At 46.8% G+C, this 26,534-nt stretch overlaps 3 protein-coding genes and 1 long non-coding RNA gene across 8 annotated transcripts; 3 read left to right on the forward strand and 1 right to left on the reverse strand.

Moving 5' to 3' along the window:
- The first annotated feature begins 587 nt into the window (after nucleotides 1–587).
- Nucleotides 588–6,644, forward strand: si:ch211-120g10.1 (butyrophilin subfamily 3 member A3). The gene is made up of 10 exons (XM_017428104.3): nucleotides 588–744; nucleotides 2,448–2,523; nucleotides 2,813–2,911; nucleotides 3,855–3,956; nucleotides 4,039–4,173; nucleotides 4,256–4,393; nucleotides 4,491–4,542; nucleotides 4,634–4,660; nucleotides 5,692–5,718; nucleotides 5,809–6,644. Exons 2-10 carry the CDS (start codon nucleotides 2,464–2,466, stop codon nucleotides 6,366–6,368), a joined length of 1,200 nt encoding a protein of 399 aa, XP_017283593.1. The 5' UTR covers nucleotides 588–744; nucleotides 2,448–2,463; the 3' UTR covers nucleotides 6,369–6,644.
- A 1,429-nt stretch (nucleotides 6,645–8,073) lies between these two features.
- recql5 (RecQ helicase-like 5) lies at nucleotides 8,074–18,916 on the forward strand. Of its 4 annotated transcripts, none has more exons than XM_037978675.1 (19): nucleotides 8,074–8,231; nucleotides 8,399–8,520; nucleotides 8,739–9,260; nucleotides 10,743–10,839; nucleotides 10,930–11,041; nucleotides 11,122–11,284; nucleotides 11,372–11,454; nucleotides 14,212–14,433; nucleotides 14,555–14,651; nucleotides 15,196–15,232; nucleotides 15,333–15,454; nucleotides 15,655–15,725; nucleotides 15,845–15,929; nucleotides 16,005–16,154; nucleotides 16,242–16,864; nucleotides 16,953–17,001; nucleotides 17,670–17,891; nucleotides 17,982–18,054; nucleotides 18,122–18,916. In XM_037978675.1, the coding sequence occupies exons 1-19, from the start codon at nucleotides 8,135–8,137 to the stop codon at nucleotides 18,226–18,228; spliced, it is 3,054 nt and encodes a 1,017-aa protein (XP_037834603.1). In that variant the 5' UTR covers nucleotides 8,074–8,134; the 3' UTR covers nucleotides 18,229–18,916. The 4 variants fall into 4 exon arrangements, with proteins under 4 accessions (XP_037834603.1, XP_017283661.1, XP_037834601.1 ...); XM_017428172.3 differs by having other exon boundaries at nucleotides 15,333–15,391; XM_037978673.1 differs by having other exon boundaries at nucleotides 10,743–11,041.
- LOC108242998 lies at nucleotides 11,717–13,795 on the reverse strand. 2 transcript variants are annotated; one of them, XR_001808869.3, is made up of 3 exons: nucleotides 13,579–13,795; nucleotides 12,567–12,688; nucleotides 11,717–12,493 (listed from the first exon to the last, which is right to left on the reverse strand). It is a non-coding gene; the product is annotated as an uncharacterized LOC108242998 (long non-coding RNA). The 2 variants fall into 2 exon arrangements; XR_001808868.3 differs by having other exon boundaries at nucleotides 12,567–12,685; nucleotides 13,579–13,794.
- Nucleotides 18,917–19,694: 778 nt separating the features above from the next.
- cdr2l (cerebellar degeneration-related protein 2-like) lies at nucleotides 19,695–26,491 on the forward strand. The gene is made up of 5 exons (XM_017428168.3): nucleotides 19,695–20,028; nucleotides 22,292–22,404; nucleotides 22,725–22,873; nucleotides 23,006–23,170; nucleotides 23,998–26,491. The coding sequence occupies exons 1-5, from the start codon at nucleotides 19,941–19,943 to the stop codon at nucleotides 24,935–24,937; spliced, it is 1,455 nt and encodes a 484-aa protein (XP_017283657.1). The 5' UTR covers nucleotides 19,695–19,940; the 3' UTR covers nucleotides 24,938–26,491.
- The last annotated feature ends 43 nt before the right edge of the window (nucleotides 26,492–26,534 follow it).

Genomic DNA, 26,534 nt, shown 5'->3' on the forward strand with positions numbered 1-26,534 from the left:
AACCTCAAAATTGAATCTTTCCTCATCCACTTTTATACTTTTGACATGAAACCATGCTACAGCTAAACAAGAGAACAAGAACTCTCAATAAAAGCATAGAAGAAGAGCTGCTACAGGAACCTGGAGGTCCAAGCAAAATATGTGTATTTTTGCACATATATTTACAAGAACAAATGGAATGGACCAGTAACAGTTTTTTTCCATACTAAGGGCATTCACAAAGCTATTTACAGCAAGTAAAACACTATTATTAATGACTTTTCCACAGAACTTCACTTTAAAAGACCAGAACTATTGCTTTAAGCTTGCTTAGGTTAAGCAGGTTAATCTATCTAATCTAGGCAAATGTGTTGTCTCTGTAAACTGTAGTTGAATAGTACTTTTCAGTTGAATAATTTTATATATATATATATATATGAACTTTAGTGCTTGCTAGACATTATTTTAACCCCCGTGAGAACAATAAAAGCGCATGAAGCTCAAATAAACAAAGAAATCTCCCTTTGCTGATAGCAGCAGTATTAGCAGCATAGCTAAAGGAGGGAGGGGAACGTCGCAGCGTCGCTTACGTCACCGACGGAGAAGACCGAACTCTCCCGAATAGCCGATTGCCAGTCTGCTGTGTAAACAAGGTCAGCGGCTGAAGCTCACGGGCTCCACACTTTTAACCGGACAGAACTTGCCCCTTTTTTCCCCCACCACAAGAAGACAGCCACGAAGGACCCAAGAAAGCTTTGGTTTCAGGTGAGCTGCTGCGTATTTGTGGTGTTCCACCGTCAAAACGCGCTGTTCGGGCACTGCGGCGTTAAAGATTTTTTGTGCAAACATCCGGATGAACGTGGTGGACGAGCCTCCCCGCTGCTGTGCGCGTGTGTATGTGTGCAAAAGCCACTTTGCTGAGTGTTACTGCGCTTATAACGCAGCTCTGCGGGGCTTTGTGCGCAGTCATCAAGCTGCTCTGCATGATGACTGCTTGAAAACAATGCTTCCTGGTTGAGAATGCGTTTGCTTTATTTGGGAATTGTGCATTGTTTATAACCAAAGCGGGTTTCATTTTCACATGGGTCTGTTGTGTTTAACCCTCAAAGCGCCAACAGAGCCGCAGAGGGCTGCATCTTGGTGGAGCTGTTATGGGACAGGGCCTCACATGTCCTCAGTAATGTGACATGTCCCAGATCAGACCGGTTTTCCAGAACTGCTCCAGAGCCAGACAGACACAGCCTGAACCCTATGGTGGTTTGTGCAGGATGAGTGGGCGCACAGGAAGAGCCACACACACATACAGCCGGCATGAAGGGCTAGTCAAGGACACAAGCAGACGGGCAGCTGAGGACAAGAGGCTGAAAGGCGTGCAGGCCCAGCCTCTGGGTCTCTGGGTCTCAGTCCGGTTAGTGGCTGGTCTAGATTCTCAGTCATCCAGGACGTCACATATACTAAGACTGGCTCAATTTGTTCCCCTCCCTCGCTCAGGTCCGCACCGTCATGCATGCGACCAAAAGCATCTCCATCCTCGGAGCCCTAATGACCCTCAGGAGGGAAGGGAGGGCGAGGGGTTTTGCTCGAGAGTTCGTTCAGGTTACACAAACCAAGCAAGGCGCTGCAGTTTTAAAAGCGTGGAACGCCACACGTCTCAGTCTGTGCTGAGAAAACGCCCTTTTCTTTAACTCTTAGGTTCACCTCTGCTCTCTGTTTGTAAAGTTTGACCTGCTGGAACGCTTTACAGACAGATTATTAGCTGCTTCTCACCTGAGTCCACTGAAAGCTTCCTTACTTCTGCTTATTTCACACATATTTGCAAAACCTGAAGCCACGGCTTTGCTCTCACTTCAAGGCAATGCTTCAGATCCTTTGATTTGGCATTCTAGTATCTTACCTGCTGCAGATAGCGCTACAGTTTGAAGAAACAGAGTTCAATTCTGACTGGACTGACGAGCTAATGGCTAGTCTGATCGCAACCGAGACCAAGGCATCGTAAAACAGTTCCGACCTCAAAAATTCAGTCAGCCGAAACGAAACTCTATTTTTTGCAAACATGGGTCGTTCAAAGGGCTATCTACAACAGGTGAGATATTCACTGTTTATAACATCAAGATGGCGTTCCTGTCCTTTACGGGGTTTGTTCCGACCTCACCGTGAACCCTTTGTTTCTCTGAGCAGAAAGGTGAACTTTCCGTCGCCCGTTTAACGACTCTCCTGCTGGTGTTTTGGACGTAAACATCCCCCTCGTCCCCGTTCAGAGTCCCGCCTCCTTCAAACAGTAACCACTGCGTTCACGTGTCCTTGAAGGCCCGGTGAAGGGTTTAGGCTGCCCGAAAGCTGCCTTTAAATCGCTTTGACTGGTCTTAAATAAGGCCCTTTGACTCTTACCGTAGTGCAAGAGGGAGCATTGGTGGCTGTGAGGCCTGTTTGTCAGGATATTTTTTTTTATTTTGTGTGTGTTTCTGCAGGTGTTAGGAGGCAGACATGATGCAGTGTTTCCACTTCATGGTGGAGCCGGCCAAAAACCTGACGGCCAAGATTAAGGTCAGCGCTTTCTTTTTTTTTTTTTCCCCTTTTAGCGTGGAATGAAAACATGTTTATCCCCCATTCCTCTTTTGGGTCACCTGGATGTTTAAGGAGGCAGCTGACCTGAAAACATATCCGAAAGAGTGTTTACACTGAAACTGCTTCTGCTCTCTGTTGACAACATGTGAACTGTGATTTCGATCAGCTGCCTCCTCTTCAGTTTGACCTTACTTTCTAAAACACTAATCTCTCCCATTTTAAGTAGTTTCTCGCAGCATCCCGATTCATTCGTGTTTTTTCCTCACAGGAATCAAACAAGAGGGCCAAGCGGGACAAGCGGGAGCCTCTGGACGAGGATCAGTTATTTATTGAGGAGCTGGCTCGAGAGCTCAGCCGGGTGTGCCAGGTACGATCTCCACCTTTAAAGGGATACTTCAGATCTTTTAAAACGGGGCTTTGCTGAAAAGTTCGGAACAATTGCTTTGCTGCAATAGCAACTTGTCAAATCCATCTGCATTAAAAAGAGAGCAGCTGAGTTGATAGGAGTCAGCTCTTCTAAGTCTGGGGCCATGGTTTTCAACCGGAAACGGGTGTTTGCCTCAGGTGGAGGAGTTCAGCTATCTGGGAGTCTTGTTTAGGAGTGACGGTGGATCGATGGACTGTAGTCGAAAGGCAAAACTCTTGATTTACTGGCCCATCTATGTTACAACCCTCACACATAGTCATCAGGTTTGGATCATGACTGAAAGAAAGCAATCCCGGATACAAGCGGCTGAAATGAGCTTCCTTCGTAGGGTGGCTGGGCTCAGCCTCAGAGATAAGGTGAGGAGCTCCGTCATCTGGGGGGAGCTCGGAGCAGAACCGCTGCTCCTTCGCATCGACAGGTGCCAGTTGTGGTGATTAGGATGCCTCCTGGACGCCTCCCTTTGAAGCTTTTCCAGGCATGTCCCACTGGGAAAAGACCTCGAGGCAGACCCAGAACTTGCTGGAGGGATTATGTGTCCTCTCTGGCTTGGAAACACCTTGGGATCTAACAGGAGGAGCTGGAGAGTGTCATTGAGGAGAGAGATCCCTGGGTTTCTCTCCTGGACGTGTTTCCTCCGCAACCCGACTATGGATAGGCGGTAGAAAATGGATGGATGAGATCAAATAAGTTATAATAATAACTGGGAGTTATATACAACACATAGTCTGAGCAGTAACAGATCGAGTGAGATCTTCTTTAAGGTTTGACCAAAACTGCTTTAACTTGATGATTTTATATGATCTTACATCAGTGGGTGATAGATATACGTGCCTTCACTGAATGCGGCGTCTTTAATGTTTCTGTCTGTGTTTCATGCCCGCAGAGATCAGAGGTCCTGGAGCACATCTGGAACCAGGATGACACCTGGCCCACTTCTCTCTGCAGACTCTTCATCCTGCAGTGGGCCTCTATGCTGGAGAACAAGGTGCTTTTCTGAGAAAGACGGGGAGGAGGGGGGCTACATTCCAAGACTTTGAAAGCTAAGTTGTGAATGTTTCTGTGTACAGAAGAGCCTCATGCAGACTGACGGCTGGCCGGAGACAGATGAGGGCAAGCAGCCTGGTCTGATGACCTTGCAGGACCTTCTTCAGGCCAAAACTGTCATCCTCAACTGGATCAAAGATCTGAGAGCTCAGCCTGAGGTGGGTGGATTGAATGTCCAAATTCATTTTATTCCCTTTGAGACAAGAGAGGAAAAGCACGTCTTATTTGATCACCTTGCAGCAAAGCGTGTGGCCCGGGGAGCCAGTGGCTAAGATGCTGGAGGACCTGCAGTCGGCCTGGCGCTGGAGCCGTGCTCCCAATCTGCTGACCGCCATGGAGCTGGTTATGTGGACTTTAGTGTCTCAGCGGCCTGAGAAGGTGGGCGTCTGCGTTCTAATCCAAAGAATGAGCTCTGCAAATTCACCCTGTAAAGCCAGCAGTTTATCAGTCCAGCCTTTTTGTGTTTGTCTTGCAGGACAAAATACCGCAGCAGTGGCTTCTGTGGAAGCAGCGGACTCAGAAGATCGGTTTGTGAATCACTCTGCGTCAGTGTTGTCGTGTATTCTGGAAATCCTCCTTCCTAATCGTTTATTATTATGTTTAATCGTTTCCTTCCAGGTGCCATATCCTACATTCCTCAGCCAGGTGAGTGTCACAAAGTAAAATCTGTGTTGCGGGTGGTTTAAAGCCCACACGCTGCAGCGTCTAATTGGTTTTAAACAACGTCTTGACTGCCTGCCTGAATAATTCATTTGTTACTGATTAATTAATGGGGGCGGTTCTCGTTTCTTCCCTTTCTTTCCTGTTCATGTTTCGCAGAAACTGTAAACACTTATGGTTTATAAATAGGAACTATAGAGAGTTTGAGTCTTTTAGACTCTGGTGTCATAGTGGGAGCTTCAGAGACATGATGGAAAGCATCAGTAAAGGTCTGAACGCTCCTGAAGACAAAAAAAAGAAATAAACACACACGAGACGGTTCCACGGGCAACGAGTTGTGACCAAAACAGGTTATTCAGAGGCTAGAAATGATTTGGAAGCTCACCATTTCTGATCCTCCATTTTTCTTTTAGAGGAATTAGGGACGAGGGAATAAATAAATTGGCGTCTGATTAGTAGAAGCTCCTCACTTTTTCTACTGTCAGTCCTCACTGCAACACAAATTCTGTTAAACATTGTTTAACGTAAAAAGCTTTAGTCATAAGAAAAGAGTAAATTGGATGAAATGATTCCAACACTCCAGCACAGCCTTGTGGATGCGTGCCACATTGCTTATTTCTTTGTAACTTCTGTTGTTGACGTTATACTCCTGCATGTTGGAAATACAACTAAACAGCAGCAAACCAGAAGAAGAGTTAAAGTACATGTTTCCTACACGGCCAGGATTACAAAGTTTCAACTTATCCGCTTTCATTTTTATTCAAATTATTTTAAAAGTTTACACGTTTACAGTGATTGTGCCTTTGTGAGTTTCGTTCAGTCGTCCAGATGCCTGTATAAATAAAGCTGCTTGCAGAAACGGTCCTGTTTTTCCTCTTTTAAATGCTTCACCTTCCACAGCATCCAACAAACACAATACCCCCAAACCGTCCAGCGCTGTCACTTCAGTTCTGTTTCTCCTGATTTTTTTTCTTGTTTTTTTCATATTGTCAACTTTTCTTTTGTTGTTTTTGTAGTGTGGGACTGGATTGCAGATGCTTCAGGTAAAACAGTGTATTCTTTTTGTTTGTTTCATAAAGTTTTCATGATAACGACGTGTGTGGAAATTCAAACCTTGTTGCTTTCTCTGAAAGTGGACGTGACCCTGGACCTGGACACGGCCAACCCCGACCTGCTCATCTCCGCTGATGAGAAGAGGATGCGCTGCGGCTTCGAGCGGAAAGACGTGCCCAACTTCCACCAGCGCTTTGACGGCTGGTGGTGCGCCGTCGGGGTGGAGGGCCTGGGCTCCGGCCGCCACTACTGGGAGGCGGAGGTGGGCGAGCGCGACTGGCGGCTGGGCGTGGCCAGAGAGTCGGCCCTGAGGAAGGGCTTCAAGTCCCTCAACACAAACACGGGCTACCTGACCCTGCGGCTGGAGAGGGGCACGGAGCTCAAGGCTCTGACGGTGCCCTTCACCGCCCTGCCGCCCGGCCTCATCCCCCGCAAGGTGGGCATCTACCTTGACTACGACAACGGGCAGCTGTCCTTCTACGACGTGGACAAGCACTCGCACATTTACACCTACAACGAGACCTTCGCCGAGAGGCTGTTCCCCTTGTTCGGAACGGTGGAGATCGTCAGGGATCTGGTGATCAGGTCCCCGGCAGCGAAGACCCACTGTCTCTGCCCCACTTCCTGCCTGTGGGCTTAGATTTCCCTCAGCCTGTAACAATCGTCACGATAGAGTAAAACCAATCAGAACCACAGAGGAATCCTGAAGACCAACAGCAGCTCCACTATGTGACCCCTCTGTGCTCTGCTTCTGCTTTAAAGTGAATGCTGCTACTAATTTACCCCTATAGCACTTTAGTTCGCTCACAAGTATTCATACGAGAAAAAAATCTAATGTTTTAATTATATGTTTTGTGCAATACTAATCTGTAAATGGAAATGCACTTGTGTGAATAATAAACAAAGCAAATCCTGACTGAACTTTTAGTGTGTTTTTAGTTCAACAGAACTAGGCTTTTCTCAGTCTTGGCAAGCATGAGACCTCCAAGACTCGATACGTGGTGAATTAACAACACGTTCCCTCAGAAATCAGTCAAAACCTTTTCACAGGGATCAGTTACAGCTTAGCAACTAAAGCATAAAAGGTGAAACATTGCATGAGAACAGCAAGTTGCTTTCTCTTTCAAATTATTCAGAATTATTCGCTCAATCGGACTCATTTAAAGACTTATTTAGCCAAACACTGTACAAATATGGCGCTTCCAGTTGACATATGTTGTTTTAATGGTTTTATATTTTTGGCCCCAATGCAAAGCAATGTATATCATCAGTTCTCTCACCAAATATCCCAAATCAGTTCTAAGCAGCTTACCGGCAGAACAGCTGATCAGCGTTTTCAGTCAAGCGTGACAGAGCCATGCTGGTTTAACATAGGTTAGGGATGGCAGCGGATGTTTTCAGCATGTTTATTTAATTTGCACTCTTTAGTCTTAGCTGATGTTTGTGGTTGCCAAGATTAATTCTGCTGGCTGACGGTGGAATTTAGTTCACCCATCACACAATCAGAGATTTTTTTTTTAACAAGGCGCCTCCAGGGAAGCTTGTTTTATCATCTTAGCGACTCATTGCCAACTAAACTAATTTGATTTTTATAACCCTTTTTTATCTCAATTATAGCACGCAGAGTTGCAAGGACCAATGAGTAATTGTCAGTGTTTATTCACCTACTGTTCTGTTTGTTATGCTGACATAACATGTTGAGCTCATTTTTGGCATCATGAGTTAAAAGGGATAAGGTGGAGATAAAACTGTGCACTTATCAAGGTTTCTTCAAAGAATGAGAAACTAAATTTCTCAAATGGAAACTCATTTTAGAAATTAATTTTTAAGCTTAGAAAAGTGGTTAAACAAAGAAATCACTGCCATCTTCAACTTGTTTCTAAACATATTTGTATATTTTAATATGTTTATGACATATGACAGTTAATGTTTTGTCAGATTTATTGTATTCAAAACCTGAAATCAGAAGGGGACAATTGTTTTTATCTTTCAAGTTGTGATCTAATTTTAAATATTTTATAAATTAAAGTAAAAGACTAAAAACATGCCATTGGCAAGTAACATAAGGTTTAAGTACAAATATTTAAACATTTCTCCAATACTAATAAGAAAATGGGGGGTGTTTTGGATCATTTGGTGACCGTTCAGCAGTTGGGACCAACTGGACCAATCAGAGCCCGAGAAGACTTTCCAATCTCAAAAAAACAAAACAATAAAACCGTAATTTTTAAACAGTTTTAAATTAATAACTATTTAAATATTTGATCAAAATAATATGTGAGCTGTAAATACCGCCCTTTTAAGATTTTCTTTAAATTTTATTTTCGGTTTTTGTTTCTTTTCAACGGTTTGATGACGCAATAGGTGCGCGACGACAACGACGAGCTCTCCGCAGAGAGACAAGCGATGACAACAAGTTTAAAACAGGCTTTAAAATCCCACTTTGGGTTCGACAACTTCAGGTCTACAACACAGGAAAATGTTGTCAAAGCCGTCATTAGAGGTAAGAGAGAAAAACTGTTTGTCTGTGGGCTGTTTTTATGCTGATAACTGAGACGTTAAGAGCTGAAAACATGTCCAATGGACTCCGTCTAACAACTGGAGCTGTTATTGTTGTTGTTAAAAGGAAGTTTCATATCCAACACGGTGCTAAATGTGGTGTTCTTGTAGGTGACAAAGACGTTTTTGTGTGCATGCCCACTGGAGCAGGGAAGTCTCTGTGCTATCAGCTCCCTGCAATGCTGTCTGAGGGCATTACTCTGGTTATATCCCCTCTGATCGCCCTAATACAGGTCAGTCCCTCATTCTGGTCAGTCCTTCATTCAGGTCAATCTCTCATTCATGTCAGTCTCTATCATACAGGTCAGCCTCTCAGTCTCAGAGCAGTTTGGAAATTTGAGTCTGGGAAAGTCTTAAATGTTGTGACTAAAAATATATCTGAGAGCTCTGTATAGTTTAGACTTCCTGTGAGTTTCCTCTCACCTCCTATATCTCCTCCCCCCTCCCCCAGGACCAAGTAGATCATCTGAAGGAGCTGAACATCCCTGCCTGCTCCATTAACTCCAAGCTCCCAGCAAACGAGCGCCGTCTGATCCTGGCCGACCTGGGAAGCAGGAGCCCGAAGCTGAAGCTTCTCTACATCACTCCAGAAATGGTGGCGTCGCCCTCGTTCCAGCCCTGCCTCACGGGCCTGTGTTCCCGTGGCCTGCTGTCCTACCTGGCTGTGGACGAGGCCCACTGCGTCTCCCAGTGGGGCCACGACTTCCGGCCGGACTACCTCAAACTGGGTGAGCTGCGGGCTCGCTTGGCGGGAGTTCCCTGCTTGGCTCTGACGGCGACAGCGCCCCGGAATGTACAAGAAGACATCGTTCAGTCCCTGAGGCTGCGCTTGCCGCTGTTTTTCGTCACACCTGTTTTCCGCAACAACTTGCACTATGACGTGATCTTCCGGGAGCTGCTGCCAAATCCTTACGCCCACCTCCACGGCTTCATCACACAGGCACTAACTACAAGTAGTGGATCTGAAGGACAGGTTTGTTGACTGGAATCTTACGGGTGTTTGATTCTCTAGAAATGCCTCCTTTTTTCAAACAGAAGTTTAAATTAAATATAAACAAGGAAATGAGGGTGGTAAGGGCATGGTTCTTGGTCAGAATATATCATAACAACCCAAATCTTGGCCTACAAATGTGTTTTGTTGCATCTTTTGGTTCTTTTACATCAGTTCTCTTCCTAAGAAAATTGACTCTAAACTCTTGAACCATGATGAGCTGTGACCTAAAACTCCAACATACTAACTGAAACTGTCAGCTTTCACAAATAAGTTAATTTAAGTAGACTTTAATGTCGTTCAACAACATGGATGAATGTGTTTTGACCCTCAGCCTCATTTTGTGGACGTTTTAATCTCCAAACACAGAACCACACGGGCGATTAACGTTCAGTTGATTTGCAGTATTTCAATAATTACAAATAAATCCGAGCAGGTTTGGATTCAGAAGAACCACACAGGCAAAAAAAGTATTTTTTTTACATCCTTTAAAGTCTCCAAAGCAAATAACAGGCATGTTAACAAATTAATCAAACACAGTAGAATAAGAAGAAGCAATAAAACAGCCGTTGTAGCTAAATTTTTTCTTAATTTTCACACATTTTTCCTTAAAAAGGTTTTGTGACTTTTGTACAAAAAACATTACAAATCTTCATTTTGCAGCGTATTTGGAGTCGTATGGAGTTATCAGATGGCATATCGAAGATTTATTGTGATCGTGACATCGATGTCTGTAAACTACAGACACAAATAAAGTGTTTGGCAGTCAGGTAGTGGCTGAAATGAATGAACGATGAGAGGAAAATATGAGTTTATCGCAGCTTCTACCATCATCACAATCCTCAGCAAAAATATTTGCTGAGGATTGTGATGATGGTAGAAGAATTATTATTATTATTATTTTTTTTTTCAAATTTTCGAAACCCTACAATCTAAAACTGTACAGAACCGCCCAGTCGTGTTTGAAAGTGCGTCTTTCGCTTTATGCTCTTCCTTCTATTGCAACCAGACGTTTGATAAGAAGGTGCCCAAACCTTTGCAAGTCACTGTATCCGACTGAAACGGCCGTAAACAATGTTTTTAATGTCTTTGTTTTTATTTGCCACAAATTTTTTTTTAAAGTTTTAACTTTTATCACAACCGTTAAAGCACCAATAACGCCTTCATTTCCAGAACATGTTGATCACAACCTAATCTCCTAAAAGATGTGATTTTTTTTATATATATACTTCCATAAACAGAAGCGTCACGTTTTGTCTCAGTTCTCTGAATTTTAGATTCTATCCTTGCTGATTTAAGAACTTAAAAGGTTCTCTTTAACATAGTGGATTTAATGCCTGCAGAACCAGGCTCTTGTTTGTGTTCTCTCTTGTCTCATCACCTGCGCCACAGGCTGCTGATTCACGTGGTTATTAATGTCTTCTGACGCAGCGTTTTGTTTCTCCTCGTGGCGTTTGCGAGCAGGGGTGTGGGATTGTTTACTGTCGAACCAGAGACGGCTGTGAAACGGTTGCCTACCAGCTGACGAAGCTCGGAGTCCTGGCCAAGCCGTACCATGCAGGTAAGAGCTTTAGACCTGTATATGTGGGATGTGAAAACGCAGCTATTTTGGTCTCAGGTGTTAAGTTTTATTTTTGTTGTTGTTTTGCAGGTTTAAAGGCAGGGGATCGCACCGAGGTGCAGAATGAGTGGATGCAGGGGAAGGTGCTGGTCATCGTGGCGACCATCAGCTTTGGGATGGGGGTCGATAAGGCGAACGTCAGGTAAGGCGGCACATCTCTGGTTTCTCAGACCTGCCGGGCGGTTACTTTGGGTTTTAATGCGCACGCCGGCGCCTGTGCAGGTTCGTCGCTCACTGGAACCTCGCCAAGTCTCTGGCCAGTTACTACCAGGAGTCTGGGCGAGCAGGCCGCGACGGACTGCCCTCCTCGTGTCGCACGTACTACTCCCCAAAGGACAAGGAGCAACTTAACTTCCTCATCCGCAAGGAAGTCACCCGCAGACAGGTTGGACTCACAGCGCAGCACTCGAGGTGAACGGAGCTTTGTTACAATGAAGGTTTTTTTTACTTTTATTTTTTAACTCGACTGCAGGAAAAAAGAGGCTCTGCAAAGGAGTCGGACAAAGCAGCCATTGCAGACTTCGAAGCCATGGTGTCGTTTTGTGTCCAAGAGAGGTAAGGGAAGTTTGCTGTCAAACCTAATCTTTTATCGTCCGGGAAACAATCCCTGGACGTACATCTACAACCGATTAACTTCTGGAGTCGACCCGACTCTAGATGTTGAGCTGAACTTTAATGCGGTAGTAGCTGAGAGTCATTTACAACACATACTCTGAGCACGAGGGCTCATGAGGCTCATGAGGCTCACGATGATTCTGGTTGGAGCAAAACGACTCTTAACTCTGCCGCTTCTCATCAAAAGATGGTTTCAGTCAAATAGCAGCGGGTGATACGCATTCCTTCCTTTAATACAGTATGAAAGCAGGCAAAGTTTTACATCATCATGTAACATTTAAGCACAACAGTTTATTATAGATAAAAACATTTTTTGTGTACATTTGGCAATTGGCTTTATAGTCATTTCAGTTTCTGTACAGCAGAGGGCAGGCTTGCTCACTTTAATCTAATGTTGTTGTGAAAACCTTCAGCTTTAAAACCTGCTCCCCTCTAAGAGGATCCTTCCGTACGAATATATTCTTCTGTTTTTTTTAACATATCTTACCAAGCTCTTACTACAGCTGTCATCAAAAGTGTAAAGCTGTGTTTTTGTCCCGACTGTCGCTCCGTGGAGTTCTGTTTTCAGCCTGCTGCGAGCGTGTTTGGTCCTGTGTATTTTGTGTATCAGACAGCCAGGGCCCAGTCCCGCCTTCTCCTCGGGGCCGAGGTCATGCTGGAGCTCCTCGGGCTGCAGGGATGCTCCGAGGCTGATCCTCCCTCCCTCCTGGCAGCCGTAGCAGGTGTGTTTGGCAGCAGCTCGGCCTCTTGGGAACACACAATTTAGGATTTAAGTTTCTCGCACAGTCAGGATTCCTGAGCTTGTCCTCATTTAGCAGGAGACGTCGTGCTCAGGAGATCAGCAGGAAATCAGTTTCTTCCAACGTCCAAAAGGTGCTCTGGTTCGTTCAAATGCTGGGGCTGTCGAGCGCAGTCTTGCGTCGGCAGCAGCAGCAGCAGCAGTTCACGCAGGTCAGAACCATCATGGTGAGCACCATGACTGCAGGAGAGCAAATGGACAGCATCAGAGGCGGCTCAGCTTCAGACTGTACGAGAAACGGGCCGAGACTCACAGATGAAGATCAGGATGATGACGAGGGCTCCCTGCTCCATAGGGTGGGCGTCGGGCAGGTGTTGAAGCTTGAACCAGATCCTGTTCAGGTGGCTCAGTGTCTCTTCTCTGGCATCCATCCTGCTGAGGCGACGGGGCGAAAGTGTCACATTTATGTCTGGTTTTAAAGAGCGGATGTGTTTCCCGGTGAAATGATCAAAGGGCGATTTAACGTAGCTCAGCGTTAATGTCACAGCTTTCCCTTCGTGTTTGAACAAACTCTCAGCGTCTCCGGGTGGAGGTGGAGTTTCGGGTTAGATGGGATTTACTGCCGAGCGCTCTGACTGAATCACTAAAACGGGTGTGACAGTCTGTGGTTTGTTTAGCTGGTTTCTGAGGAACCTGGTTTCTATTATCACCTCGTCCAGAAACAAAATAGGATTACAGTTCTAATCAGATGTGTTTACAGGAAATGTGTCTACTGTTTCCAGCAGCCAGTCAGCATTTTGTCACTGAAGACGTTTAGTTTTTGACAAAATACAAACTGAAATGAGTATTAAAGGTGGTAGTCAGGTTCCCCCCACCCCCTCGTCTGCCCTTTGCTCCACTGCTGATCTAATCAAATACAAGAAGTTAGTTTCCCTAAATGTCAATAAGCTGGATTCCTTTTTAAACTCAGTTTGTGTTGCTGTGAAAATGCACCTCCTTGCTGTATTTTGTGGTCTTGTTTGCACAACAGTATGATTTCTAATCGTGGTTACGTCCCAGAAATGCTGAGTTAGTTTTTGCCAATTTGCAAAAGAACCACAAAAGCTGCACTTAAAACAAAACAAAACAAAAAAAGATCACAAACAGAATATTTATGAGGCCGGATTTATTGTAGAGTTGTCCTAAAACAGACTTGTTTTGTCCAACAAATCGCTGCTGTTAAACTTCACTGCCTCCTGCCACCTTTTCTTACAGTTTGGTGTAACTTTCTGTCATTCTTCATATTCTCCTCCAAGTCGTGCACCGAAACACCCAAAGTCACTTACCTGTGTGAGATTCCTCGCGCTCGCAGCGTTCGAGATGTTCGAGATGTTAGAAATGATTAAACCAACAACTAAAAAGGAAGGAGCACTCCAGGTTCTTCCTCTCTTGGCGAGCTCTTTGATTATCTCATGGCAACGGCTTCAGTTTTCTGTTTTACGTCTCTCTGGCCTCCTCTGAAGCTGCTGTCTGGTTGTCAGTCCTGTTTGGGAGGGACTGTGGCTCCGGTGCTTGCGTGCCTCTCCTCCTCCTCCTCCTCCTCCTCCTCCTCCTTCTCCTCCTCCTTTGCTGGGGTTTCTCCGTTTCACACAGGAGAAGGTGGCAGCGTTTCCATTCCCAGGTGGGAGTGTAAGCTGTATGTGAAAGGGAGCTTTTTATATAGATAGAAAAGAAGGGAAAGTATCAGCTTTAAAGTAGATATTTTATTTCTTTCAGAAAGTCCAAGTTCAGATCTTATTTCCTGTAATTGATTCCTCGTGTTGTTGGACTGAAGCTCAGAGTCGGTTCAGTCAGTAAGTTAATCAGCTGTAGATGTTCATCCACAGTAACAGCGTTACCGCAATAATAGTTTCAGTCTACACTGTTATTTTCTGTGCTTGTTACAGAGTGTTTCTTTTGTTTCTTTATCCTCCCATCAGTTGTCGCCACGCCACCATCTCCAGGTTCTTCGGGGACAAGACGCCGAACTGCACGGGCGCCTGCGACTTCTGCCGTAACCCCAAAGCGGTCCGAGCCCAGCTGGAGCGGGCGGCGGCGCTCAGCTCCGAGACCGAGGCGGCTCAGGGCAGGGAGCCCACGGGCCCGTTCGGCTTCCATCCGGACATTTACGAAGGAGGGAAGAAAGGCTATGGCTTCGAAAGGCAGGCCCCTCCCCCCCACCCAACTTCCCGTTACCCGCCCGGACGCACCCGGCTTCGGGCCCGACGCCCTCGGTGGTGCAGGTCGGTAGTAACGCGATGACCCTGTGGATTGTCGCTGCAGGTATGACGAAGGGGAGGGAGGAAGTGGCGAAGACGATGCCAGAAAGAGGAAGAAGGAGTTTTCTGACCTCTTCAAGAAGCAGATGAACCTGAGGAAGGTGATTCCTGATTGTCACAAACACACAAACCTTCACTGAGACGTACTGTCATATATACACAACCCCACTTTCCTGACTCAACATGGCCGCCACAGCTGATCAACCTTAGCGAAATCTCTGTCATGTTGACAGATACTGAGCTCAAACTTGGCGTGGTAGTAGTTGAGAGTAATCCTCAGGTACTAACAGATCACGCAAGATTAGTTTTTTTAAACTTTGGCATGCGAGGCGCTAGTACGCTCTGCAGGAGGGTGAACGAACCTCACCAAACTTGTTTTGCGTGTCTGCACATCTGGATTCCAGCTGCTGGCAGCGGGAGCTTGACGGCGGCCATGTTTACGTGCTTTGCTGTTTATCACTCCCACATGTTGCCTGGAGCTGGCACAACATATGAGTGAAAGTGTTCCCCCAGCAAAAACAAGACTGTTCCGATAGAAACAGAGTAAATAAAAAATAAAAAAATAAAAAAATGGAAATTGAGACGAACCCTGAAAGTTAAATCGTTCTTTCACGCTAACCGGTGTCGGCGCTCTCGTTTTTTCAGGGCTCCAGCGGCCAGACGGAGGACTTTTCTCCACCAGGTAATGCCGGCAGAGTAGGAAAGTGAACCTGAAAGTTTTTATTTTGTGTGTGTGTCTGTGTGTTTTCTCTGCCGTATGACGAGTGTGTCCCGCTGCGCAGGCTCGGACTGCCCGCTCAGGGAGGCCAGCAGCCAGAGGATCCCCAGGCTCACCGTGAAGGTAACGAGACACATTCCTCATCGGTGCTGCATTCATTTACCCGGCTGGCAGGAACGCTGTCAGGTGTGAAGACCGTCTTCATTCCACTAACTAGATTTGTTTTAAAGGGGAGGAGATTTCTGAGCAGTAAGAAAACAAAATTAAAGGTGCACTCCAGCAAAGCCCCTAAATGAGTCGCTATAATAGCATTTTTTTTCTCATCAGAACACCCTTTGTTTCGTTTTATTTAGCTGCTGGACAATTAATGAATTCTTGCATTTCAGACCCGAGAGCACTGCCTGCAGCGCCTGCAGGAGGCGCTGCGAGCCCAGCAGGGGGCAGAAGATGCATTCAAGTAAGACCTGCTGCCAAACTCCTAAGGCGCTCTGTTTAAACGTTGAATAAAATAATGCGCCTCTATCACCGGCGTTCCTCCTAATCGTTTGCTCTTCCTCCGCCCGGCGGCTGTAACAGTCTGATGGTAGCGGTGGATCTCGAACACGAGGTCTTCAAAAGCAGCAAATCCTCCAACTTATACAAAGCTGCTATCGTAAAGAAGGTAGCTGGAGACTTTTACGACGCGATTACAATCAAACCAGAGCAGTTCTTGGCTAACTCGACTTGTGCTTCGAAGGTATCTGAGATGACAAAAGCGGGGGGAGACAAACGACCAGGCGGCAGCGATTTGGGAGGAGCCGAGGCGAAACTCCAAGAGGATGCAGGCTCGTCTTCTTTATATCCCGAGGAGCTGCAGGGATTCACCTCCGCTTCGGAGATCTACTCTGTGAGTGCTCTCTTATACGCTTCTCTTGGTTTGATGTTGGAGAAAAATGGCAATCCGTGTTTTCATTTTTGCCCAATGTTGTTGCAGATGAAGCGGAAGCGAGTCGGAGCAGGCTCGAGGGGTTCCTCTACCCACTTCCTCAGCGCCAAGGATCTCCTGAAGCCAGAGCTCGTTCCCAACAGGCAGACGGAAAACGGTGGATTCTTCACCGACCGCTCCGAGGAATCAGACGCCAGAGGGTTCAGAGAGGGAGTCAAAGAGGCGAGAACCGAACCGCCGATCAGAGCCCGAGCCTCGGCTGCCGCTGCCCCTCCGAGCAGCCCGGCAAAAGGAGGCAGAGCGGCGAGCAGGAAGCAGCAGAAGCTGGCCCAAGCCGCGAAGACGTCCTGCGACATTTTGCAGTACTTCGCGAAGAAACAAGCGGCGGAGCGGAGCTGCGAAGGGCGAGAGGAAGAGGAGGAAGCAGGTGGTGCTGCGATGGCTCGGGCAGTCGGCGCAGCAGCTCCGGAAGAAAGCGCCAACCGGGAGCAACACGAGAGCAGCCCCGTCACATCGGAGAGCCCCGATCTGATCCTGGTGGAGCCTGAAAGAGAGGTCATCGTTTTATCTGACGAGGAAGAGCAGGAAGAGCAGGAAGTGGACAACTCAAAGCCAGAGCAAGAGACGTGTCAGCAAGAGACGTGTCAGCAAGACACAACGTCCATCACAGAGTAATTTCCCCTCTGGTTACAATTTTAACAAAATGAAACTGTTAGAAATGATTTTTATTAAGTCTAACTCTGTTCTCGCCTCACACAGACAAGAGAACGCTGAAGAAGAAGAAGCTAACCCTCCTTTAATTCAGGAGGTACGTAGCTCTGTGTTGCAGTTGGCTGTTTGAAGGACCTCAGTTTGAAGAAATGCTTTAATTCTGACTGAACTGATGAGCTAACGGCTAGTTTGTGTGGGACCAAAGCTCAAGTGGATGGCTCCGGTCTTATCTCCGGGCTCTGGTTTATAAACCTTTACTTCTCTGTTAGTTTTGCATTACGTGGTCATTCCAGCAGAAAGAGCGGGCTATTCCTGCATGAAGTGCCCCGGGCTGAACCAGAACTGCTACAGCTAGCTGCTGCTGCTGCTCAGGCTCGCAAATAACCACAGAGTTCTAGTTTAATAATTGTTTAATGTGAGTAGATAATATTAAAGTAAATATTTATAAAATATTTGCAGTAACCGCTAAATAGGCACCAGTGGGTAAGGATGGATGGATGGATGGATGGATGGATGGATGGATGGATGGATGGATGGATGGATGGATGGATGGATGATAGGACATAATGCACTTTGGTGTTGGACTTCGCTCGGACTACCTGTCGGCTCATCAGTTTGCTCAAAATTAACAATTTTTCTAAACTTAAGTTGTGCAAAGAGCTATCTAAAACAGGTAAGATATTAATTGGTCACAGAACGCCACTTCAGAAGATCTGAACTGTCCCTTTTAATGATTCGTAATGACACCACTGCGTATGTTTCCAGGTCACGGGCGACGCAGAAGCGGACAAAGAGCCGTCTCCTCCAGCAAAGCGCCGCCGGCCCGCAGCCGAGCACAGGAGGCGGGTGACATTCAACCCCACTGTGCAGGAGAAGTCCCCGCAGCCGGTCCACGAACCGCCGAAACCCGCCACCCTGAAGGAGGCGGCTGATGTCGTGGTCCATTACCTGGACCCCTTTTACAAACAGGGAAAGTTTGCCACTAAGGTACGAGGCAGTCCGTTTACAGAAAATCAACTTAAAACGAAATAAAATGTTGTAGGAGGTTCATTTTACACTTCGGCGACTCTTCTGCAGGAGCTGTTCAAGTCTTTTGCTCGCTACTTGTCCCACCTGCTGGCAGAGGGCGGTAATCAGGGAAAGGACCAAGGTAACTGACGAGGAGGCGAAAGCATCTCGGTGGTTTGATTTCCTCTCTAACTCCGACATGTCTGCAGTTAAAGGTGAAGCCAAAGTTCTCATCAGGAGGTTCTTCAGCAGAGTCCAGCGCTGCGAGAGCGAGGCGGACTGGCAGCACCTCAAAACTCCGGAGAGCAAGGAGTGATGGGAAACGGAGTCTTTTCTGGGTTGACTCTCCTTTCATCGGTGCCTTGAAGCTCCTCGCAGACCCCAGGGTTTCTGACAGGTTTACATTTAAAATAAATGTAAATAAAGTCGGTTACAGCCTGGAGGAGGAGGAGCAGAACTGTTTGAGCACTAATGTGACAAATATTTTTAACGTTTGAGCCCTTTCACTGTACATTGTGTAGATTTTCTTTTTGTACTTGCTGTAAGCCATATTTCAAATCCCCGGTCGCTCCACGCTCTGTTGAATGCTGCTGAAACCAAAAGATAAAACACAGAGGCCATCTTTGTAGGGTTTGAAAATGCCACCGTGGATTCTCTGTAAATTCTCAGCTGTGAGAAAATCCATGGATGTTTTTCTTTAGTGCCTTTCATGACGGTGAGACGCCAGAGTTTGAGCAAGAAACCAAACGCACTTGAAGAACTGACGCCTTATAAAACCTGTTAAATAAAAATACGTTTCTCACTAAGTTGCACCTTTTCATGTCTTGGTTTAAACCTGTTGAAGTAAACTGGTGGATCATGATTTCGTTGACTGTTTATTAGTAAACATTTATTATTATTATTATTCAGAAGCTAACAGATTTTGATTACAATATCCTGTAACGGGGTTTTGTTTAGATTTGTAGATGTGTGAGCTGCATTTATAAAGTGTTTAAAAGTTTCTACATGCTAGTCTTGTTTTCTTATGCTACTTTCAGCTATACAGTTCAGCTAGTTGTAGCTTTTAGCTACTATTTGCTCATTTTAGCTTAAGCATGTTTAACTAATTTTTGCATCTTTAGCATCTGGTTTGCTATTTTTAGGTTTGCCATCAATTCCAGCTGTGTTTTGCTCGTTTTAGCAGCTGCTTTAATCATTTTAGCTTCAGCATATGTGTTGCTAATTTAAACATCTGTTTAGCTATTTGTAGTTTTAGCATTTGTTTTGATAGTTTTACCTAGTGTTTTGCTTATTTTCCCTTTAGCATTGTTTTGATAGTTTGTTACTTTTGTGCTAATCTTAGCATCTTTTAAGCCAAATTTAGCTGTAGCATTTGTTTGGATAATTCTAGGCTTACCATCTGCTTTGCTAAGTTTAGCTATTGTTTTGCTGCTTTTAGTTTTTAGCTTGTTTTGCTAATTGTAGCCTAAATTGTGCCAATTTTAGCCTCTAATTAAGCCTCTGTCCTGCTGCTTACTTTAGATATTGCTTATTCATTCACCTCTTAGCATCCCATTTAGCAGAAAATGTAATTTCTCTTGTTTTACCAGTTTTCTGCCTCTTCTAAGACTGTATGTTCCAGTAAACAGCTGTAAGTGATAATAATAATAACAGTTTTTGTGTGGTTGGTATTTCCCAGCGCCCCTGAACGCAGCAGTAGTGTTCAGTAAAGCTGCTTCAAACACCACAAAACACGCAGGAAAAACCGGCCTTTTTCCTCCACAGGCTGTATTTCCGCCTGTTTTATCTCAGGTCTGCGGCTCTGAACGCTTGAACGTGACATTTTCCACACCTGCAGGTGGTTCAGGGAGCAGGTGCGCCGGCGTTCATTTATTAATTTATTTTCGCGTCTCAGTAATTCGCCTTTAAATCAGTGGCCGCCGTCGCCGAGCTATTGTTTGTTGTCACTTCCGGGCCGAGCCTCGTCCACATCGCTGCTGGAGGAGGAGGAGGAGGAGGAGAAGAAGAAGTTCACAGGCGGCAGAATCGATGCTTCGTGCGGGAAGGATGGAGGAGTTTGTCACGGAGGAGGAGGACGAGGAGGAGCCGTGGTACGACCAGCGGGACCTGGAGCAAGGTGAGGTCTCATCTCGTCGGTGCCGATTCCCCAGAACCAAGCCCTCTGTTCCGAGGGTCGCATCTACATCCTGGCACTCCTCTCCTCCTGCTGCTGCTGCAGCTTCCGGTCTCATCTGTCAGCACCCTGTTCATTTGTGGTAATTTTGAGAAAAGTGACAGCATTCAGTGTGTGTGTGCGTGCCTGTAATCTTGGAGCAGGTGCCCTCAGACAGCAGATAAGCCCCCTTCCAGAGCCTGAGGTGCCTCTCAGAGGAGAGGAGAGGAGAGCACCACCGCCTGATCACCTGCTGACCCAGAGAACCACAGCAGCCTTGCACCACCTCTGTGTCATCATGATGGAGGAAGGAGAGAGGCGGGTGGATGTGGCTGCGTCCCTTTTCAGTCAGAGATTTCAGGCTCCGATTGGAAGCAGTCTGCTCATCTGCACCCCCCTCATACACACACACACACAGAAATGATCCCGTTATGCAACATCTGTGCTGCCACACTTGCTAACCGGAGACCTCGTGTGTTCGTTATGATCTCACAGCCATGTGGGGTGAATCTGTGCAGATGGCGAGGCGCGGTGATGTCATGTTGGTGTTTGTGCAGCTCTCAGAGGCCACACACACACACACATATATAATTCTTTTCCTCTTCAGTGCAGCGTCTTCCCCTTTCTGCTGTAGAAGTTGCATAACTGGTGTCAGCCGCAGGAGGAGAAGCAACAGTGACTGAAGTTGGGCCCTCAGCTCAGCTCAGCTCATTATCCCTCTGCGCTCCAGGCTGTTATTGTCTCATCAGTTCTGCTTTGTTGAAACAGGAAATTACTGCTCGTCCCTTTCCTCCCTCTGCGCTGCGGGAGACGAGTGTGGCAGCACGGAATGTGCACACCGTAAACCAGGGGTGTCAAACTCCATTCTTCGGGGGGCAGCTCTCCTGCATGTTTTAGACGTGTCCTCGCTTTAAAACACCTGCTTTAAATGGATGACCCGTTGCCGTGCTCCTGGAGAACTTGATGATTCGGTGAAGAGGTAAATTAAACCATTTCAATCAGGTGTGTTGGAGCAGAAAGACCTATAAACTCCCAGGACAGCGGCCCTCAAGGCCTGAAGTTTGACACCCCTGCTGTAAACTAATAAACTACTGACGTCCGTTAAATCCCGGCAGCAAATGGCGTTGAGTCCAGAGGAGCCCCGATTGTGGCTTTTGACATTTTCATCAAAACAGCACCAGTTTACAGGGCCGCCTCCTTCCGAAGACAGATCCCCCCCCGACCCCCACCCCCACCCATCATGTCAGGAGGCATCCGAATCAGAAGCCCGACACGCCTCAGCTGATTCCTTTCGATGCGACGGAGCAGCGAAAAAGGAGTCGCCATCTCAACCTGGTGGAGGGGTTTGAGCAATCCCCCCACCCCCGATCTGGCAACTGAGGGTCTCTTGTGACAAACTGGTTTCAAGGGAGGGGTCAGACTAAAAGGGATTGCAGCAAAGGAGGAATCTGGGGCCCCGACCTGCAGGGAAAGTAACCGAGGTCGGGTGCTGTGTGAGCCGTGTGGCATGCTGATCGCTGGCTCTGGAGAGGCAGAGGTATTTGCGCTAATAAAACCCAACAAACACATAATTGAGCCTTTTGAGCTGGATTAGAGCTCTTAAAGCTCCTTCTTTTTGCACACATAAACATGCTCCAGATAACAGCAGAAACTCTGTGCAGTCTGCTACATTTAGCTTTTAGACAGTGTTTGGCTTCTTTTACAGCTCAGTTTCAGCTGTTTTTTTTTTTGCTCACTTAAACACTCTGTGTTCACGCTGCAGCTGAATTCTCCTCCTCCTCCTTCTATTTCGGCAGGCTTCACCCAGAGGAGATGAATAATGTAAGCTGTGTTGTCAAATATCAGTTGATGTGAAGCCGTTTGTCTGGAGTTCTAGCGGAGCTGAAGTCAGAAGATTCTGACCATAACTCAGGCAGCCTTACAGATGCTGAGCTCAGGTTTGACGTGGCAGTAGCCGAGAGTCATCCCCAACACATATTCCGAGCACCAGCAGGTCAAACTTTGTGCGTTCCTTTAACGAAGGATTTGGTTTGACAGCTTCTCTCCTGTGTGTTTCATCGCTCTTAATGGTGATTAAAAACAGCAGATCCAAATCGAAGATGAAGCTGTGACGTTTACAGGCTCTGTTGTGTTGGTGCTTGTGCTCCAGCCTCCTCTGACAATGCTCCTTCAGTAAAAAAACAAACATAAAACAAACCGTCTGTCCTCTTCTGTTTCCTTCTGTCAGACCTGCACCTGGCCGCGGAGCTCGGAAAGACGCTCCTCGAGCGCAACAAGGAGCTGGAGGACTCTCTGCAGCAGATGTACATCAACAACGAGGAGCAGGTGCAGGAGATAGAGGTGTGTGTTTGTAGCTGCTGCCGCCGCCTGGAACTGGACTTCTCTTTTAGTCAGAATAGTTTGAAACAATTAGAACTTCTCCTTTCACACATTCACTTTTCACTCAGTTGTAACGGCAGGCTGCTCTCAGCTTAAAAATGCTCAAATAATTATGTTTTTCTCTGCTCGTCTTACTGCCCGAGTGTGCATTTTTCTGAAGCTAAATGATCAGCCTTCAGGTCAATCCAGTTTGTGTTTCCACTTCGCTCCTGTCACTGACTTCGGCTGACAAATGGTTGCGGGCGCGAGCTAACCGCTGACCTTCTCGTTTTCGATCCCAGTACATGTCCAAGCAGCTGGAAACGCTGCGGGAGGTGAACGAGCAGCACGCCAAGGTGTACGAGCAGCTGGATGTGACGGCGCGAGAGCTGGAGATCACCAACGAGAAGCTGGTCCTGGAGAGCAAAGCCTCGCAGCAGAAGATAGACAGGTGGGTGAAGGAAAACGAAAAAAAAAAAGCCTTACTGGCCACTTGATCACAAACGCTCGGACTGCAACGGACAATCTGCCTGTTTTCTTGCAATTATGATGAGCAAACGTGTGTGTGTGTGGGTGTGTGCAGGTTGACCGGCACCATGGAGGCGCTGCAGAGTCAGGTGGACAGCCTCACGGCTCGTGTGGAGGAGCTGCGAACGCTGGAGGAGCTGAGGGTCCACAGGGAGAAGAAGGAGCGCCGCAAGACTGTCCACTCGTTCCCCTGCCTGAAGGAGCTCTGCACGGCCCCCAGGTCGCCGCCGGCCTCCGCACCAATCACAGCGCGCCGCTAAAACGGGCCAACCAGCGCCTGACACTTCAGCCGTGGAGCTGGCGTTGTTGTCTCCTGTTCGTGGCGTTAAAAGTGTCTGAAGGCTGTTTCAGCCCTCACACAGTTTGGACTGCACGAAAACGTTCGGCTCGTTCAGGAGACGGGTGCTGTCACGTCTGGTCTTTGTAACTTTAGTTATTTTCAAAATAGTTAACTTTATTTACATTTTTTTCCCACATAGAAATACACTAAGATCTCTAATTTCTACAGAATTCTGTTTCATTTTACTTCCTGTTTATGTCCTCTTAGGCTACTTTTTCCCATTTTTAGCTTTCATTTAGCTGCTTTTGGATTTTGGACTGCATTTTGCTCCTTTTAGCTTTTATATAGCATTTACTGCTTCTTTTAGCTTTTAGCTAGTGTTTTACTTTATAGCAAGTATTGTTTCTTTTAGTTTTTAGCTAGCATTTTGTTCCTTTTGAATTCTATTTAGTGTTTTGTTTCTTTCAGCTCATGTTGTTCCTTCTTGCCTTTAGCTGGTATATTCCCTTTGTGTTTTAGTTAGCATTTTGCTACTTTAAGCTTTTAGCTGTCGTTCTACTGCTTCTAGTTAGCATCTAGTTAGTAATTTGTGACATTAGCCACATTTTTGCTACTGTTAGATTTTGTTTCTTTTAGCATTCAGCTCGTGTTCTGCTTCTTCAGCAAGCTTCAGGTCGTTCAGCTGTCAGCGTTCACTCCACCTGTGACGGAAGTCCGTTCGCTGATCTGACTGTAGAGTATTTGTTTGTTTCTTACGCTTTACTCAGGTACGAGGACGGCTTCCTGCTGGCCAACCCTGGCAGCGTTGACCTGGTGGAGCGACAGCCACTGGACGAGGAGAACGAGCGCCTCAGAGACATCGTCTCGTCCCTGCACTCGGCCATGGCCTCGGAGCGGTCCAAGCGCGAGAGCGTCGAGCGGGAGTGCTCCGCCGTGCTGCAGGAGTTCGAGCGCCTGGAGCAGCGGCTCCTGGGCGCCGAGGGCTGCCAGCTGCGCGTCCAGGAGCTGGAGGCCGAGCTGCAGGAGATGCAGCAGCTCAGGAAGTCCAGGGTGTGTCTGATCGGGGACGTGGAGGACGGCTTGGAGACGCTGCTTAGCAACGGCCCCGAGATGGACACCCCGGAGGAGACGGGAGTGGAGGAGGACGGTGAAGGGGATGCCGGAGAGGCCGGCGGGACGGGGCAGCAGGGAGGCCCGGTGAGGAAAAGCTGCAGCGACACGGCGCTGAACGTCATCTCTGCCCCGTCGGGGAGGCGACAGGCCAGCTACGCCCTCCACGCCAACGGCACGCGCAAACGGGGCATGTCCATCCTGCGCGAGGTGGACGAGCAGTACCACGCCCTGCTGGAGAAGTACGAGGAGCTGCTGGGGAAGTGCCGGCGCCACGAGGAGAGCCTGTGCCACGCCGGCGTGCAGACGTCGCGACCCGTCTCCAGAGACCCCTCCATGAAGGAGTACAGCATGATCCCCGCGGAGCCGTCAACATCCGGGGCCACAGCCGCCGCCGCCGCCGCCCCGCCCACGCCCCCCCAGACACCCTCTACCCCGGAGGCCCTGGAGGGGATCAGCAGGCAGGTGGAGCAGGTGGACAAGCGCCTGAGCCAGAACACGCCGGAGTACAAGGCGCTGTTCAAAGAGATCTTCTCCCGCCTGCAGAAGACCAAGAGGGACGTGAACTCCGGCAAGGGCAGGAAGAACAACAAATGACACCAAAATGGCTGCAAGAAAGCAGATTCTGGTTAAACAGTTAATATCTTACCTGCTGAAGGTCTTTGAACGACCTCAGGTTGGAAGAATAGTTTAATTCTGACCAGACTGATGAGATCATTTTACAATATTTCTGCCAGAATAATCTTATTTTAATTGGACTCGTTTTAAGACATGAGTCCACTTTGGTCTTGCTCAGACGTTACCTCGTCAATCTGGTCAGAATGAAGCTTTTCTTTCTTCAGTCTGAGGACCTTCAAAGAGCCATCTACAGCAGGTAAGATGTTATCGCTCTGAACGTTTCCCCAGAACCCCACTCGTGTCAGGAAAATCTGAAAATTTCAGTAGAACTGTTGAACACCGAGTCAGAGAGTGGATTATTCTTCGTTCCTTTAAAGATAAGCTACTTATTAACATGAAACTGCCAAATGTTGTGGAAGAAATGCCTTTTCAGATGTTTTACTGATCGAGGAGCAGAAAACGGCGGAGGTGTGATGCATTTATAACTGAAACGTAGTGGTAAAAACTTTAACTTTAGTAATTTATTTTTGCGTGCTAATTAAGCCAAATCTGATCTAAAACAAAAACTTTGAGAGCATTTGTCTGATAACTTTATTTACAGCTTTAGATCAGAGGCGAAGGTGGGGTTTTTCCTGCATAAAAGGTCTGAATAAAACGAGACACACACTCAGTCTGAAGACTTTAATCAGTAAAATGTTCATTACAGACAGCACACGTCGGTTCGAGCTCATCTCAGAGGAATAACCATCGGTTCATGAAGCCAAACAGATGGCATTCACACATTTCTGGAGTGTATAAAAAAAAATCAACACAACAAACACTTTGTGACTGGGAGGGCTGAGGTTTGGATACCGGTTCTGAAGTTAATTTTCCACTTCAGAGACTAAGTGTGAGGGCGTCGAGGCACAGATAATCGTTAACACGGAGGGAGTGCTTCGTAGGTCCCCGTGTCCAACTCAGAAACGAGCGGGACGACCGGGTGACAACTGGACTCCTCGGAGCTCGTTTCGTTCGATTTTCAGACAAGTACTAAAGTGTTACCCATTACATGTCATGGCTTTTATCAGACCTGAAATAAAGACGATTCCAATCCTTAGTCCTGATTCTCTGTCCATTTCTGACGAGCTGTGGGGAAAAAACAAGCTCGTCGTTTTGAATCTGAAGGCAAATGGCTCATTTAAGTTTCCCTACGTCTAACAGCTGTTTAAGGCCACATGGTTGCTAAGAAAACTGGAACAACAACAAAAAAACAAAAACAAACCCTGATCAGGAGAGGACCTGCCACAACTACAGCAAGGGGGTCAGAGGGAACCGTTTCCCCCTCGCTCCCTGTTCGGATCCAAACTAGCTGAAAGAGTGGAAATAGTTGAATTTGACCCCAAAGCAGACGTAATCCGATCAAAGGCTCCAGCAGGGCAGAGTCCGAGACACCCGGCGGTGGCGGCGATTATCCAAGGCAGATTGTGGTAATCACACAAAACAACGGGAAAAGTTAGGAAAAACTGCTGAAAAAAAAAAAAAAAAAAAAAAAAATCATACACAGATAATTTGTTTTTTTTTTTGTTTTTTTTTATAA

The sequence above is a fragment of the Kryptolebias marmoratus genome, linkage group LG12, assembly GCF_001649575.2.
Source record: "Kryptolebias marmoratus isolate JLee-2015 linkage group LG12, ASM164957v2, whole genome shotgun sequence".
NCBI classification, from domain to species: Eukaryota; Metazoa; Chordata; class Actinopteri; order Cyprinodontiformes; family Rivulidae; genus Kryptolebias; species Kryptolebias marmoratus.